The sequence below is a fragment of the Stylophora pistillata genome, chromosome 3 (genome assembly GCF_964205215.1).
Source record: "Stylophora pistillata chromosome 3, jaStyPist1.2, whole genome shotgun sequence".
NCBI lineage: Eukaryota > Metazoa > Cnidaria > Anthozoa > Scleractinia > Pocilloporidae > Stylophora > Stylophora pistillata.
In genome coordinates, this window is record NC_142521.1 from 16,195,344 (window position 1) to 16,207,916 (window position 12,573).

The following is a 12,573-nucleotide window of genomic DNA, read 5'->3' on the forward strand; positions in this document are numbered from 1 at the left end:
GGTAACGAAAGAATGGCATAGCTAGGTCCCATTTTGGTGGGGGTAACAAAAAGGATTGGCATAGCTAGGTCCCATTTTGGTGCCCATGGCTACACCATTGGTTTGTTTGAAGAACGCTTTTCATTCCACTAATTTATTCGTGTTTTTTTCGTTGCCATGTTCCCACCAATAACGTAGCTCCATTTTCTGCCTTTAAAAGCACACACAACCCACAATTCCTCTCTATTCTCTCCCTATTTCTTGTAACTTTTTTTAACGTTTTATTTTTGTTATTGCATTATAATATCAACGCAAAATTCTGCCCGAAGACAAACTAATTTCTCTAAATTGTATCCTGCCTTAGAATTGATACTGACTTTACTAATTAGTCTTGGACTCTTTAACCACTGAGGAAGCAACTCAGCTAAAAAGGAGCATCGAAATGCACCAATCATGTTGTTGAGATCCAACTATACAGAGTAGCGCGGAAACGATTGACCAGGAGGAGACTATCAAATACGCAGTCGAAACATCGAAGCGCGACTGGACTGATAAAGTCATTGCTACATCTACTCTATGATTTTACATTTTCTAGTAAATAAATTACGCGCTAAATCACCAAGTTGATTCGACTTGGATCATCGTCGACGGTTGCTTGGTTGATAATTTATCATTGCGAGAGACCATCATTCTACCGAGAAAATACATGTACATGGTCCAAATGGCACGTACGAAAAACTTGACATGAGATCGGAGAAATAGCATCCTTGAATGGTTCACACGTCGCGCAGTCAGTCAATGATATCCAAGGTAGAAGTACATCTTGTTTATTGCATACTCCAATCCATACTTGGACGTACATAATCGAGAGCGTTCTAGTAGGATCATGCCTAAATAGCTATACTGTTTGGTATTCTTTCCGGAAGTAAGTGAATGTAAGGAAACTTTAAAGTCTCATTCCTCTTCTTTATGGACCTTGAAATACGATGAAGTTTTCCTTGGAAGACCAAAATGGCCTCTCTGGCAGACATATCAGTAAAGGAACCATCAGAGTAATCACCAAGGAAACGCTTTACAGGAATAAGAGAGAGATACATTCACTTGTTAAAATGATAAACTATACGCCAAAATAAAACTCTTAAGATAATAGGGTGAAGTGTATGACTACTCAATATATATAGAGCATCCTTTTAACATCATTATTTGAATATTGGTATGACAGAAATACTAATAAACTTTATTGGGCTGGTTATTTCAACGAAATCTAACTTACGCTGTGGTCTTAGAAAATCGATGGACCTCGAGATTCCCATTAAAGTAGGCTGTTTGAAGTGAATAGATATTTCCGTCCATCTATAAAATTGTTGCCATCTTAAGCTAAGATCTAAAAAAACATGGTCCAAAACACGCTTTATATGACCGGCACATGGTGTTTCAGCCCTAACTGCAACAGTTATAGGCATAAATAACTTGAGAAAAAGAACTGCTTTTTGTAACACAATGTTATTCTGTGATACCTAGGGTTTTACACTGACTACCTAACCAGAAAAGAAATAGAAAAATATAATTTTTTTTATACAATTCAGATATTTCTTACCTCATCAGGGAATATGCGCGTCAGATCGTAGACGGTCGCTACAGCAACTCCTACATGGTGATGGTTGGGCAGGCTCTTCATGACGTCTTTTATGGTCAGTTTGCCCTTTTCCGTTGGAGGAGGCTGTCGCATGAGAGTAGGTGCATTGGGAGAGAAGCCGTACGCGTCCATCATAGAAAAGTTGACGGCTGCGTGTTGACAAGAATAGGTAAATATGACAATGGTAAGTAAGTTAGCGAGCTGTTCAGTGTTCGCGACGGACGATGGGAAGCCATGGTCCGCCTCACCCTCCCGAACAGTGTAGCCATTGTCGTGAATGTCAAGGATCCATGCTTGGAGTTCTGTGTCCTGTTGGGAAAAAACGCAGCTTGGAGTGAGGTTGCACTATAGAAAGGGTGTCCTGTTCTTTGTTAGTTTCTGAGATGAAAACACGTCTCACCCTTTTGATATCCTCATCTGATTTGTAATAAATCGATAGCATCCTTTTGACGAAATCATTGATGGCCTGCCATATTCGCAAGGCATCATCACGATAGTGGAACCCTGGTAGTTTGTCTGGATCGTCTACTCCTCTTTCCTTTAAGACATTTGGAAGGTCATATGATGACCAATTTATGTCTTTGTAGTACTTTTTCATGAGATCGATGTGACCTAAATGGGAAAAATGAGCAGATTATTCACGCTGACTCACCAATACTGGCAACATTTTATATCGTTGCTTCGGAATACTAGAGCAACAATGTAGTTGAAATTCATGGTTACCATTTCGCATGTTAATAGTACACTGTAAAAAAAAAAAGCTGATAAAAGGAAATCAAATTACAATTGACGGCCAGAAGGATGTCAAAAGATTCATTACGTCAATCTGATTTGATGTACAAAGTTAAAAGATTGCTCATACAATAAATGTTCAGCCTCTCTTGTAGATGGTTTCTGTTGAACTTATGATTTTAATTCCATTCAAACGATATGTGTGAAGTTTGAAAGATAAGCATGAAAAATGTAAAATACAGGGGGGACGGGGGGGGGGAGGCAAGGAATTATACAGGAGACCCAGACAGACAGGGGACATCAAAGACATAGAAGTATTTCTACCTCCACCTCCCACACTAAGTGTGTGATCAGCCACGCCCCCAGCAGGAAGCAGTAATTGTCTTGCAACCGTGTTGATGGCCAGAACTCCCTTTATATGAGGAATCAGCAATTTCCATAGAGGGTGGACAGAGGGAAGCTGTCTCCAGGTGGCAACAGCGATCGGTTCCATAAACAGATGAGTGCGAAGAAGGTGCGTGATCATCTGCAAAAAAAATTAATGTTTGTGCGGATTTAAGGAAGGGTGCCAAGGTTTTCCTTGCAAAATTTTATACAGTCACCCAGAAAAGTCTCTCTGAACAAGTACTTCTAGATAAGGTTAATCGTTTACAGTAAAGTTGAGATTCATATGATTAAGTACCAGTAACTTAATTTGCTTGTTTTGCTTTGCACTTCTAATTTTCAGAGATATTATCTTTTTCAGTAAAACTTCTGAATATGAAAATAATACTTTGGAAACTACTTTTAGATAAGAATGAAGAATTAAAATATAAATGTGCGACTCCGAAGAGTAAATGGCTCAGAAAAATAACAACCTGTGCGGCGATAATTGTGAACCTGTGAAGTTTTCCTTTGTTTTGTCATTATTGTTTGCTCAGGCTTTATTGTATAGATTTTTTTCTCTGTTCCTCGGCGCTCGCGAACGTGACAGCATACAAGGAGGCTAAGCGGAAATGTTTCCTAATTTTTCATCCAATTGCAATTAAGCTTGGATGGGTAGTCTGAAATCCGGAAATGCTCACCTGATGCCACTGAACATCAGCAGTACGCAGCCACATCTTAGCGAAGGTCCAGTCCAACTCAGAATCATTTGGGGTCCATATTGGGTTGGTCTCATTCGCCTCTTGGTGGAACTGAATTGCTATGGGTGTTATGTCTCCAGTGCCCTTGACATAGAACAACCCAAATGGCGCGCACATGTAGCGCTTTTCTAAGTTCTCGTCATTCCAGCCATAAAGCTGGATGTCCTCAAGGATCTTGAAATCAACCATGTAAAGACGACCTTCCTGAAATACATGACACTATTACACGACTAGGGCAGTCAGAGGGTCAATAACTAAAAATCAACCAATCAAAATGCTCTATTGCCGGTCCAATATTCTCTAAGTATTGGACCGGGCACTGTCCCGAATGGTCCCGAATGATACCGCACTTGTGTCCCTTTGAACTTCAGTCGTATAATAAATCTCTTACTAACCAAATAATTTGGATATATCAACAAAGTTGAAATGGTGAATTGGCCACCGTAACGATTACAAAAGCTGACGTTTCGAGCGAAGGGCTCTTACTAACCAAGCTTGCTCGGGATCGTACTGGAAGAATATCGGCCCTCGGTCTTTTTTGTACGGACCTCACTGCACTCGGTCCGTACTGTCAAGACCTCGGGCCGATATTCTCCCAGTACGGCCCTCGCGCTTGGTTAACAAGATATATATATTAGGAAAGATACACATACACGCAAGGAAAAAACATCAGTCTTTAAATGAGAACACAAACTAAAGTTTGTCAGTTTCACCGTGAGTAACTCGGTTTTTGGGTCAATAATCCGTCGTTACGTATATCCTTCCGAACGCCCGTACGTCTGTGCGCACATCCTTTCCATACGTCCCCCTCTTTCTCCCTGCCGTTTGTCTATCACTGATCGATTAAAATAAAATACTTACTTGCATTGCTTTCTCCAATGTATCACTCTCGTCAAGAAGGTTGCCGATTAGCTCTTGAGTCACGGGGAAGTTAGAGGGAAGTTCTGTACATCGTTTAATTGTATCAGGGTTGCAGCCATTCAGAAACTGCGCTCCATAGAAGCTGTCTTTTTGCCAATGGTCGGCGGCTGGTGGAACGTCCCCAACGAAAGCGACGAACGCCTAAGTAAAAGTCGACCTCCTTTTTATCAATTGAATTTCTAATATAACACGTTTTAAATCAGTTATAGTCTAAAACACGAGGTGAATTGTATTCTCGGTTCTCGTAAAAGATCACGGATTATTTGGCATTAGTATTATGCAAGCTAGATTAGAGAGTAATCATTCAAAAATACGGACTACAAGATTAAAGGAATCTCGCGCGGTATGTCTCTTTAATCTATTTGACGATGAATCCGATTTTGAATTGTGCCATGCCAAAACATACCTTACGGTAATCATCAAAGTCTTCCCAGGAATCGAAGATATTCCATAATTTTATCAAGCCAAGGTTTGCTAGAGCTTTCTGCCTGGCTTTGTGAAGATCATCGGCTGCTTCAGTAGTAAATTGGACATCTTTAGGTAGTTTTTTCCAATGTTCTGACTTGACACATCCAGGTAAACTGTGATATGCAGGATCGTCTCCCCATTGGAACAGTTCTTGTCTCTGTTGAATTTCAATCCGTCTTTGGTTTTGTATTGCTTCATGCTGCTTTTCTGTGACAAGTAACGCTAAAATAGGTGTAATAACACCCAAAACAACAAAAACAACAAAATTTATTTATTTTCAGCAATTAGAATACATATCTAACAATCCATACTCACAAAATAGCGAAAAAAACAATAACAACAACCATAAGATATAGTGATATATATTTGTTTTTCACTTGAGCTAGGGAAACTTTATTCAATCGTGCGAAGCGCGCTTAACCAGGTATACCATCGGACTAAAAAAGTGTGTTAGTGTTGTCATAAACGATGATTGCATCGCGATACTGAGGTAAGAGTCGGGTAAGTGTAGTTGTGATATCATGTCCTATGTCGAAGATGCTTTTTCGTTCATCCGTCCATGACACGCTTAGGGGTCCTAAGTACATGTACACGTAGAGATCTTATTAGATCGAGTGAAAAATATTTGCATTTGGAGTTCCAGAAAACTCTATTCTCGAATATAGTCATTTGGTTGTGTCAACTAAGTATGTGGGTTTATATGCAGAAAGCGGAGCTACGCCATTGGTGGGAATATGGCGACGAAAAAAACACGAATTTTTCGCGACTTTAATTTTCTTGGCCAAGAAAAACTTCTTTTCACCATGGACATTACATCTCTTTACTTTTCCATTCCTAATGGCGAAGGTCTTCTGGCCCTCAAACATTTTTTTGATCAACGTACTGTTAAGGAACCTAAATCTGAAACCCTACTTCGCTTAGCTGAACTAGTGCTCACATTTAATTGTTTTTCATTCGGGGACAACTTTTTCAAGCCAATGGCGTAGCCATGGGTACCAAAATGGGACCCAGCTATGCCAATCTTTTTGTGGGTTTTTTTGAACACCAATTTTTTAGCCAATACATTGGCCCCAAACCTGAACTCTACGGTCGCTACATATCGACGACTGTATCGGCGCTACCTCCTCTACCAGAGAGGAGCTAACTCAATTCATAACCGCAGTCAATTCTTTTCATTCGGCTGGGAAATTTCCGACAATTCTTTATCCTTTTTAGATATCAAAGTTTCAGTGAAGGCAACGGTTTATCCATTAGTGTGTATTACAAACCTACAGACTCACATAGTTACTTGTTGTATTCATCTTCGCATCCATCGGCATGTTAAGAACTCCATTCCCTTTTCTCAGTTTCTTAGACTTCGTCGTTTATGTAGTGATGACTCTGATTTTTCCCACAAGTCAGATTCAATGTGCCAGTTTTTCGAAAAACGTGGTTACCTTGTTTCTGTCGTTCAAGCGGGTCACCACTGCTCCCAACTCATTGATCGACAGTTAGCACCACAAACGTCACAGAAGGAAAATTCCGACCGCACTCCATTCATTCTCACGTTTCACCCTCACAACCACCCAGTTAAATCCATTATTCTTAAAAACTTTAAATTACTTCAAAACGATCCAGAGACTGGCACCGTCTTTTCGCAATCTCCACTTATTTCATTCAAACACTACAAAAACATAGGCAATTTTTTGGTCTGAAGTTCATTCCAAACTAATGACCAACCCGGCACTTTTAAATGCGCTCGCGCACGATGCGAAAGTGTCCTTTCATTCACAACGCTGAGAAAATGTCGGCACCCAAGCGATCCATTAAGATCACCGATCACTTCACGTGCACCTCCGCCAACGTTATCTATTGCATAACTTGCACTTATTGCAAAAAGTTACACGTCGGCGAAACAGGAAGACGACTAGGTGACCGATTCCGAGAACACCTTCGCGACGTAGAAAGGAATGACAAGGACGCATCAAAACCAGTCGCTAGACACTTTAATTTACCTAATCATTCTAAACAACATATGGCAATCTACGGTCTTTCCTTACTTAAAGCCGGAAAGCCGCAAAACTCTTGAACAAAAGTTTATCTTTCAAATCGGCACTCTTAATCTCACAGGTATCAACGAAAGCTTTTCAGGCACTAATTTATTTGTGCCGGAGTGTTCTTCTCGTCGCCATGTTCCCACCAATGGCGTAGCTCCGCTTTCTGCATATAAACCCAGATACAACCCACAATTCCTCCATTTGCTCTGACGAAGGGCTAACGCTCGAAACGTCAGCTTTTTTATTCGTTACGGTGGCCAATTTACAATTTCAACTTAGTTGATATAACCAAATTACCTTGTTACCCCCACCGACGCAGCACCGCAGTTTCTTTAGAAACTTTCAGCCTTTATCTATTCTCAAATATCTCATACAGGGCTAGTGAAGAGAAAAACCCAAGGAAAAAAACAAATGATATTAAAACAGTTCTGTGTAAGGCCAGAGAAGATTAGAAGGTTCGGCAAAAAAAAAAAAAAAATCTTAAAAAAACTTGATTTTATTTTTGACAAGCATGACCCTCGGCAAAGCTACTTTGAAAATGCAGTCGTCAGGGAAATCAACCAAAAAAAATCAGTGATATCAGTGTTACAGTCGTCCTTTGATAAAAACCTGAAAAACACGGTTGCTTTCACCAACACTTACCTTTTCCTTCGAAGAAGACAGATTCATCCTGTACCCACTGAAAGCAAGGGAATTCGTAAAGCCTTTGGGGATCTTGACTGCAGGTTATCATGATTTTCTCCACAAACCAGTCACTTAACAATCCACTCTGGTCATTGTGTAGTTTAATCATTAACAGCTCCCCCACATCTTCTGCAACGAGGAGATAAGTATCTTCTTTTCCAGCTTCAAAATCGTCATGAAGCAATTTGTCCATCAGTAGAGGTCTTGTTCTTCCTTTGTTTCCTGTTAAAGGTTTTAAGCAAGCTATTATTGCAGTAATCACAAAAATTTTGCCATTCTAGAAATCAAACATTAGTTCCGTTTGCCTTCACTAAGAAAGGGTGAGAGAACTTTTTAAACAAGCTATTATTGCAGTAATCACAAAAATTTTGCCATTCTAAAAATCAAACATTAGCTCATCTTTGCCTTCACTAAGAAAGAGTGAGAGAACTTTTCAAACAAGCTATTATTGCAGTAATCACAAAAATTTTGCCATTCTAAAAATAAAACATTAGTTCATCTTTGCCTTCACTAAGAAAGGGTGAGAGAACTTTTCACACTTACATAAATCATAATCGTGGAGAAGACACTTAACGAAATTAAGGAGAGATTAGGACGTAGTTCATGCGAATATATGTCAGTCTAGTTGTTCCAATGATTTAAAACGCCATCCTCCCACAATAAGTGACTCATTCACCTCTGAATTGTTAATCGTTAGAGAGATTTAGCACCGCGTTTACGTGAAACAGCAGAAGGTTTTTTATATAAAGAAAGTGCAATGTGACTAAGTCTATAGCCTACCAGTGATGGTAAGGGTTACATCGGCGTTGGTGCCAGCATATTTTCTATCTCCAGTGAAAACTGAGATGCAGTAGATGGACATATCTTCGCCGGTTTTTGAAGGTCGTCGAAGATTCAATTTACTGCTTGAGCCAGACTGAACTTTCGATTTCAAGTGCGCCGAGGAACTGTAGTCATAGATAGTCTTAGCTGGTGGCACTGATAAAGTCGAGGGCATATTTTTTAACGAAAAACGTGTTGATTCAGTTACGTCTAACGGTAAAAGTGATGTCAACCTGACGTTAGCTAGGTCCAACCATGGGTGAGCTGCTTGGTCCCAGACTCTAGCTGGGTGGAGAACAAGATGTGAGTCTTCGGGTTGCATTTCATGCAGTTGTATTTGAAGTTTGTATTGAATACCACCGTCTGATATGCGCTCTTCAAATTCAGCAGTTAGATAATCTTTAGGTCTCCTATCGCCCTCCCAACGGAATGTTTCCCTAGAGAAAAGAAAGGATAAGTAAGCTAATAAATTATTGATCTTTTTGTCTTAGGTCAGCCAAACTCTGAATAATCCGTTCCAGCACAAGCTTCCTAAGCTGATTGATGATGACCAAACATCACGCTTTTTAGTATGGTAACAAAGAGTGGTAACAGGTCGTACCAAGGTTTTCTTTGCTCTTCCTCTGTCATAAGTCCAGTTTCATTTCTATCATCAGCAGGGACGAGGCGAAATTTAGCGTAACGTGGCACACCATCTTTCGCTTTGTATTCAAATGCCATCCACGAGTAATACCGCTGGTCAGTAAACGATTCGGGAGCTCGACGAAATGCAGCAATGGTCAAATAGAAGCTGTATTTGGAAAAACAGAAAAAAATAAATCACTGAATTACATTGATTTACCCTTTTGTCTTCTGTGTTACTAGCGGTGTCGAAAACAATTTTTGGTTATTAGCATTTTTACACCATTTGTTAGCGAGTGATTGTACCACTTACTGCCAAGGATCCTCAAGACAATATGTCTCAAATGCTTTTATGTCTCCATTCAACGCACTCAGCATCTTGTCTAAGCTGTGGAGACTCCAAAATGCAGCCTCTTCACCAGTATGCAACAACAGATCAAAAGGTGATTCGAAGTCACTGTCGGAAAACTTGAGAGCGGTTAATCTGATGTCCAATTCGGCATCGTCCATCTTGACGAGATTACAGTGACGGAGACGAACTGGAAACACCCTTTCTGCAGAAAAAAAATCGTGGGAAGGGAGGAGCGGATTGTTGAGGACTGTTACAACTCCGGTGGCCCCCACGCCTCGTGTTTGCTGTGTTATGAGCGACTTGAGAACAAAGCTGGCTTCATACTTTTTAACATAAAGTGCCAACTGTGACGCACTGAATGGTCCAGCCTCTGGTGGAGGCTGTGAAGGGAAGAAAAAACACAAAATCAGTCTTTAAGTCATGTTTGCAAAACACGGATTCAGCTGGAGAGCCTTTAAATGCAAATAACACTAAAGTAAGAAAGCTGGGAAATCTAACGCCCTGTAGTGGATAATAATAATAATAAAAAAAAAATGCTATTTTACGCAAAGATCGTTGGTCACTGGTGATCCTAGCAGTATGCAGCCGCAGGACACGTGTCTCATATGAACTTCATTGAATTCTCTTCCTCGAGGCAAGTCAGGTTTTTTCTTTGACCCCCGCTCGTTACGCTCTTAACAAGACCGATAACCTCTTTCTTTAGTCTTAAATACTGTTTTTTGGTCATTGTTTTGGATGATATATGAGTAAACCTATAGAAAGATCGTTTCAAATTTTGATAACGATGACGACGATTATATATGATAAGGGTGATCTTAACGATAATGACGATGTTGACTGAGACATTAGCCATTTTGATAATGAAATTGTAATGAAAATTCCATAAAACAGTTCTTGACCTGGTCTGCCTCTGCCATCCTTTTCTCAAACAATTCCTCTCCCATCGATTCCTTGAATATTCTGAATCCCACATTCTTCCCTGTTAAAATACACATAGAACTCTTAACATAAGTTCAAATTGTTTTAGTAAAAAAAAAAACCATTATGAGGATAATTATCCTCTCTCGGAAAGTGTGATGTTTTTTTTTTTTTTTTACTTACATGGCTCTGGTTCTTCGCTTATTTCAATCGCTGGCCTCTTGATAGTTCCAATTACCTTGTTCTTCTTTCTTTTTGAAGGAATAATCCCCATCTTTACAAATACTCTGTTTTCATGTTACAAATAAAAAAGGTAATATTAACTTATTTGTCAGGATCTGCTCCAGTCCAGTTGTCGCAGAAAGATAGGCAAAATGAAAGAGAACAAACATGTTACACGTTACTTCGTCCCCAGGTTAAATTTCCCAATATTCAATATGATATGAATCCACGCTACTTTCTCGAAGGCGTCTTGTGAGAGGGATCGAATATGTGACGGGAAATACCGCTGAAATTGAGTGCAAGAGTTTTACTGGTGTGATGATTGTAAAGACCCGCCTACGCGCTTTTTCGTTCAGCGGAACATCAAAGATAAAATTGTTCACAACAGGAGGCTATTGTCGTGGCGCGGGAAGGGAGAGGAATGTATTTGCAAGGCTAATTCGGAATGAAGTGTCAAAAATTAGCGCATAGTTAATACCGAAACGACTTAAAAGATATTTCAACGCCTCCTCAGACAATAAGAACACAATCGCGTTTATCAATTTGCAGTCACAAAGTGAGCGCTTTGACCATACTTGATGATTAAATGTACCTACAATGGCTAAAGTGCTGCTAGTTCGCTCATATTCGACTAAATAAACTGATTCAGTCGTAATTCTCAAAACATACTGTAAGTCACACAAGGACTTCAAAACTTATTTCTTCAGGGGGAGCTAAGCCTCGAGCCGCTGTTTAGAGTCATCGCATCTCACCACACCTCAGCTTGGCGATTGCTTCGCTGATGAAGTGATGCAGTTTATCTATCGGATATCAGTCAAAACGAAATATGTAGAAATGAGTGTCGGATTGAATGGGGTACGTATTACTCACATGCAGATGTAATTTCATTTGAGCTCGTAACGACAGACTGGTTTGTCATGAAACATTTCACATGACCCTTTTGCACCACGTCTAAGTCGCAATGCTCTACACTTACTTGTTGTAACGTTTCCACACTGCAGATATTGGTTTCAAATTGCGTTCCTTTTCCCTGTAAAGATCCAAAAACATAGGGGAATAAACACCCTCTTTTTTTTTTGTTGTTGTCACGTCATTTAAGGTAAATACTGTAGCTGTTTCCTAGTGATAGAGACTACTAAGTAAACTAACGCGTGAGGGGCAGTCAAGCTTATTTAATAAGCCCTCAAGGGCCTCAATCAATTCCGCATCTTTCTTTGGATCACTGAACCTTTACTAATCGCTCTCTTGTAAACATTCAAATGTAAAATGGAATGCATTATAAAAGCTTAAAACTCCTTTGAAGGCAAACCACAGCTTTGGTTGATACAACTTTAAAAAAATGTTTTCGGTCACGTTATCTTGTATGTCTTGTTCAAAGTGCTCTGGCAGCAGTTGTGATGGCATAGTTCATGCATTCTTGGTCCAATATCATCCGCGAATAACCATTGTGTAAGCATTGTCTATTTCCATTTGTACTCGCTGGACTGTTTGGGCCGGTTATTTACACGAGGTCTGAGCCAAACCGCGGTTTTACGCAAGCAGAGAGCCTCAGTGATTCGCTTTAGGAGGGTTGACTTATTTCCGACACTGTTCACAAAAATAATTGAAACAATGGCTAAGAACGCGGTTTTATTAAACAACGGGTAAACTTTGTTTTAATAACCGACCCTTTATGTTGCGTTTAGATGTCAATACTGCTACCAATGACGCTGTCTTCTGTAAATTGTTTATTTGAATAACTCTATTGTTATGCCCACATACTGACGTCTGAAAAGTACAATGAAGGCAGCACAAGTTCACAGATGGTAACATCTCAGTCACGTACTAAAGGCCGTTACTGTGTACTATGTCGGTGTTGTTGATATTATTATTATGGCAACGGAACGCGCTTTTCACACTCCCTCACACTCAACTTGTTATAGAGATTTTTATTATTCTCATTGCGTAAAGTCCATTTATTCCTTGTTTCATAAATGGAAGGGAGGAGTAGCAGAGTAGCATTTCATACATAATTGAAAGTTGAACTAGACGAAGACTCAAAATCTTTCCTAACGCGAT

At 39.8% G+C, this 12,573-nt stretch overlaps 1 protein-coding gene across 1 annotated transcript; it reads right to left on the bottom strand.

The window, feature by feature from the left end:
* Positions 1–236: 236 nt before the first annotated feature.
* LOC111326886 (allene oxide synthase-lipoxygenase protein) lies at positions 237–12,129 on the bottom strand. Its single transcript, XM_022930969.2, has 14 exons — positions 11,492–12,129; positions 10,477–10,580; positions 10,275–10,354; positions 9,337–9,755; positions 9,004–9,192; positions 8,361–8,839; positions 7,539–7,802; positions 4,799–5,082; positions 4,333–4,533; positions 3,412–3,675; positions 2,672–2,873; positions 2,016–2,227; positions 1,577–1,924; positions 237–1,049 (listed from the first exon to the last, which is right to left on the bottom strand). The coding sequence occupies exons 1-14, from the start codon at positions 11,563–11,565 to the stop codon at positions 870–872; spliced, it is 3,300 nt and encodes a 1,099-aa protein (XP_022786704.2). The 5' UTR covers positions 11,566–12,129; the 3' UTR covers positions 237–869.
* Positions 12,130–12,573: the final 444 nt, after the last annotated feature.

What these genes read in the sequence shown, in the direction of transcription:
- LOC111326886 (XM_022930969.2), bottom strand. Translation starts at nt 11,565, where the DNA reads ATGTTTTTGGATCTTTACAGGGAAAAGGAACGCAATTTGAAACCAATA. An exon ending in GAAGAGCAAAGAAAACCTTG is followed by an intron (nt 8,840 to 9,003) that starts GTACGACCTGTT and finishes TCTTTTCTCTAG; the next exon opens with GGAAACATTCCGTTGGGAGG. An exon ending in CTGATGTTCAGTGGCATCAG is followed by an intron (nt 2,874 to 3,411) that starts GTGAGCATTTCC and finishes TTTTTTTTGCAG; the next exon opens with ATGATCACGCACCTTCTTCG.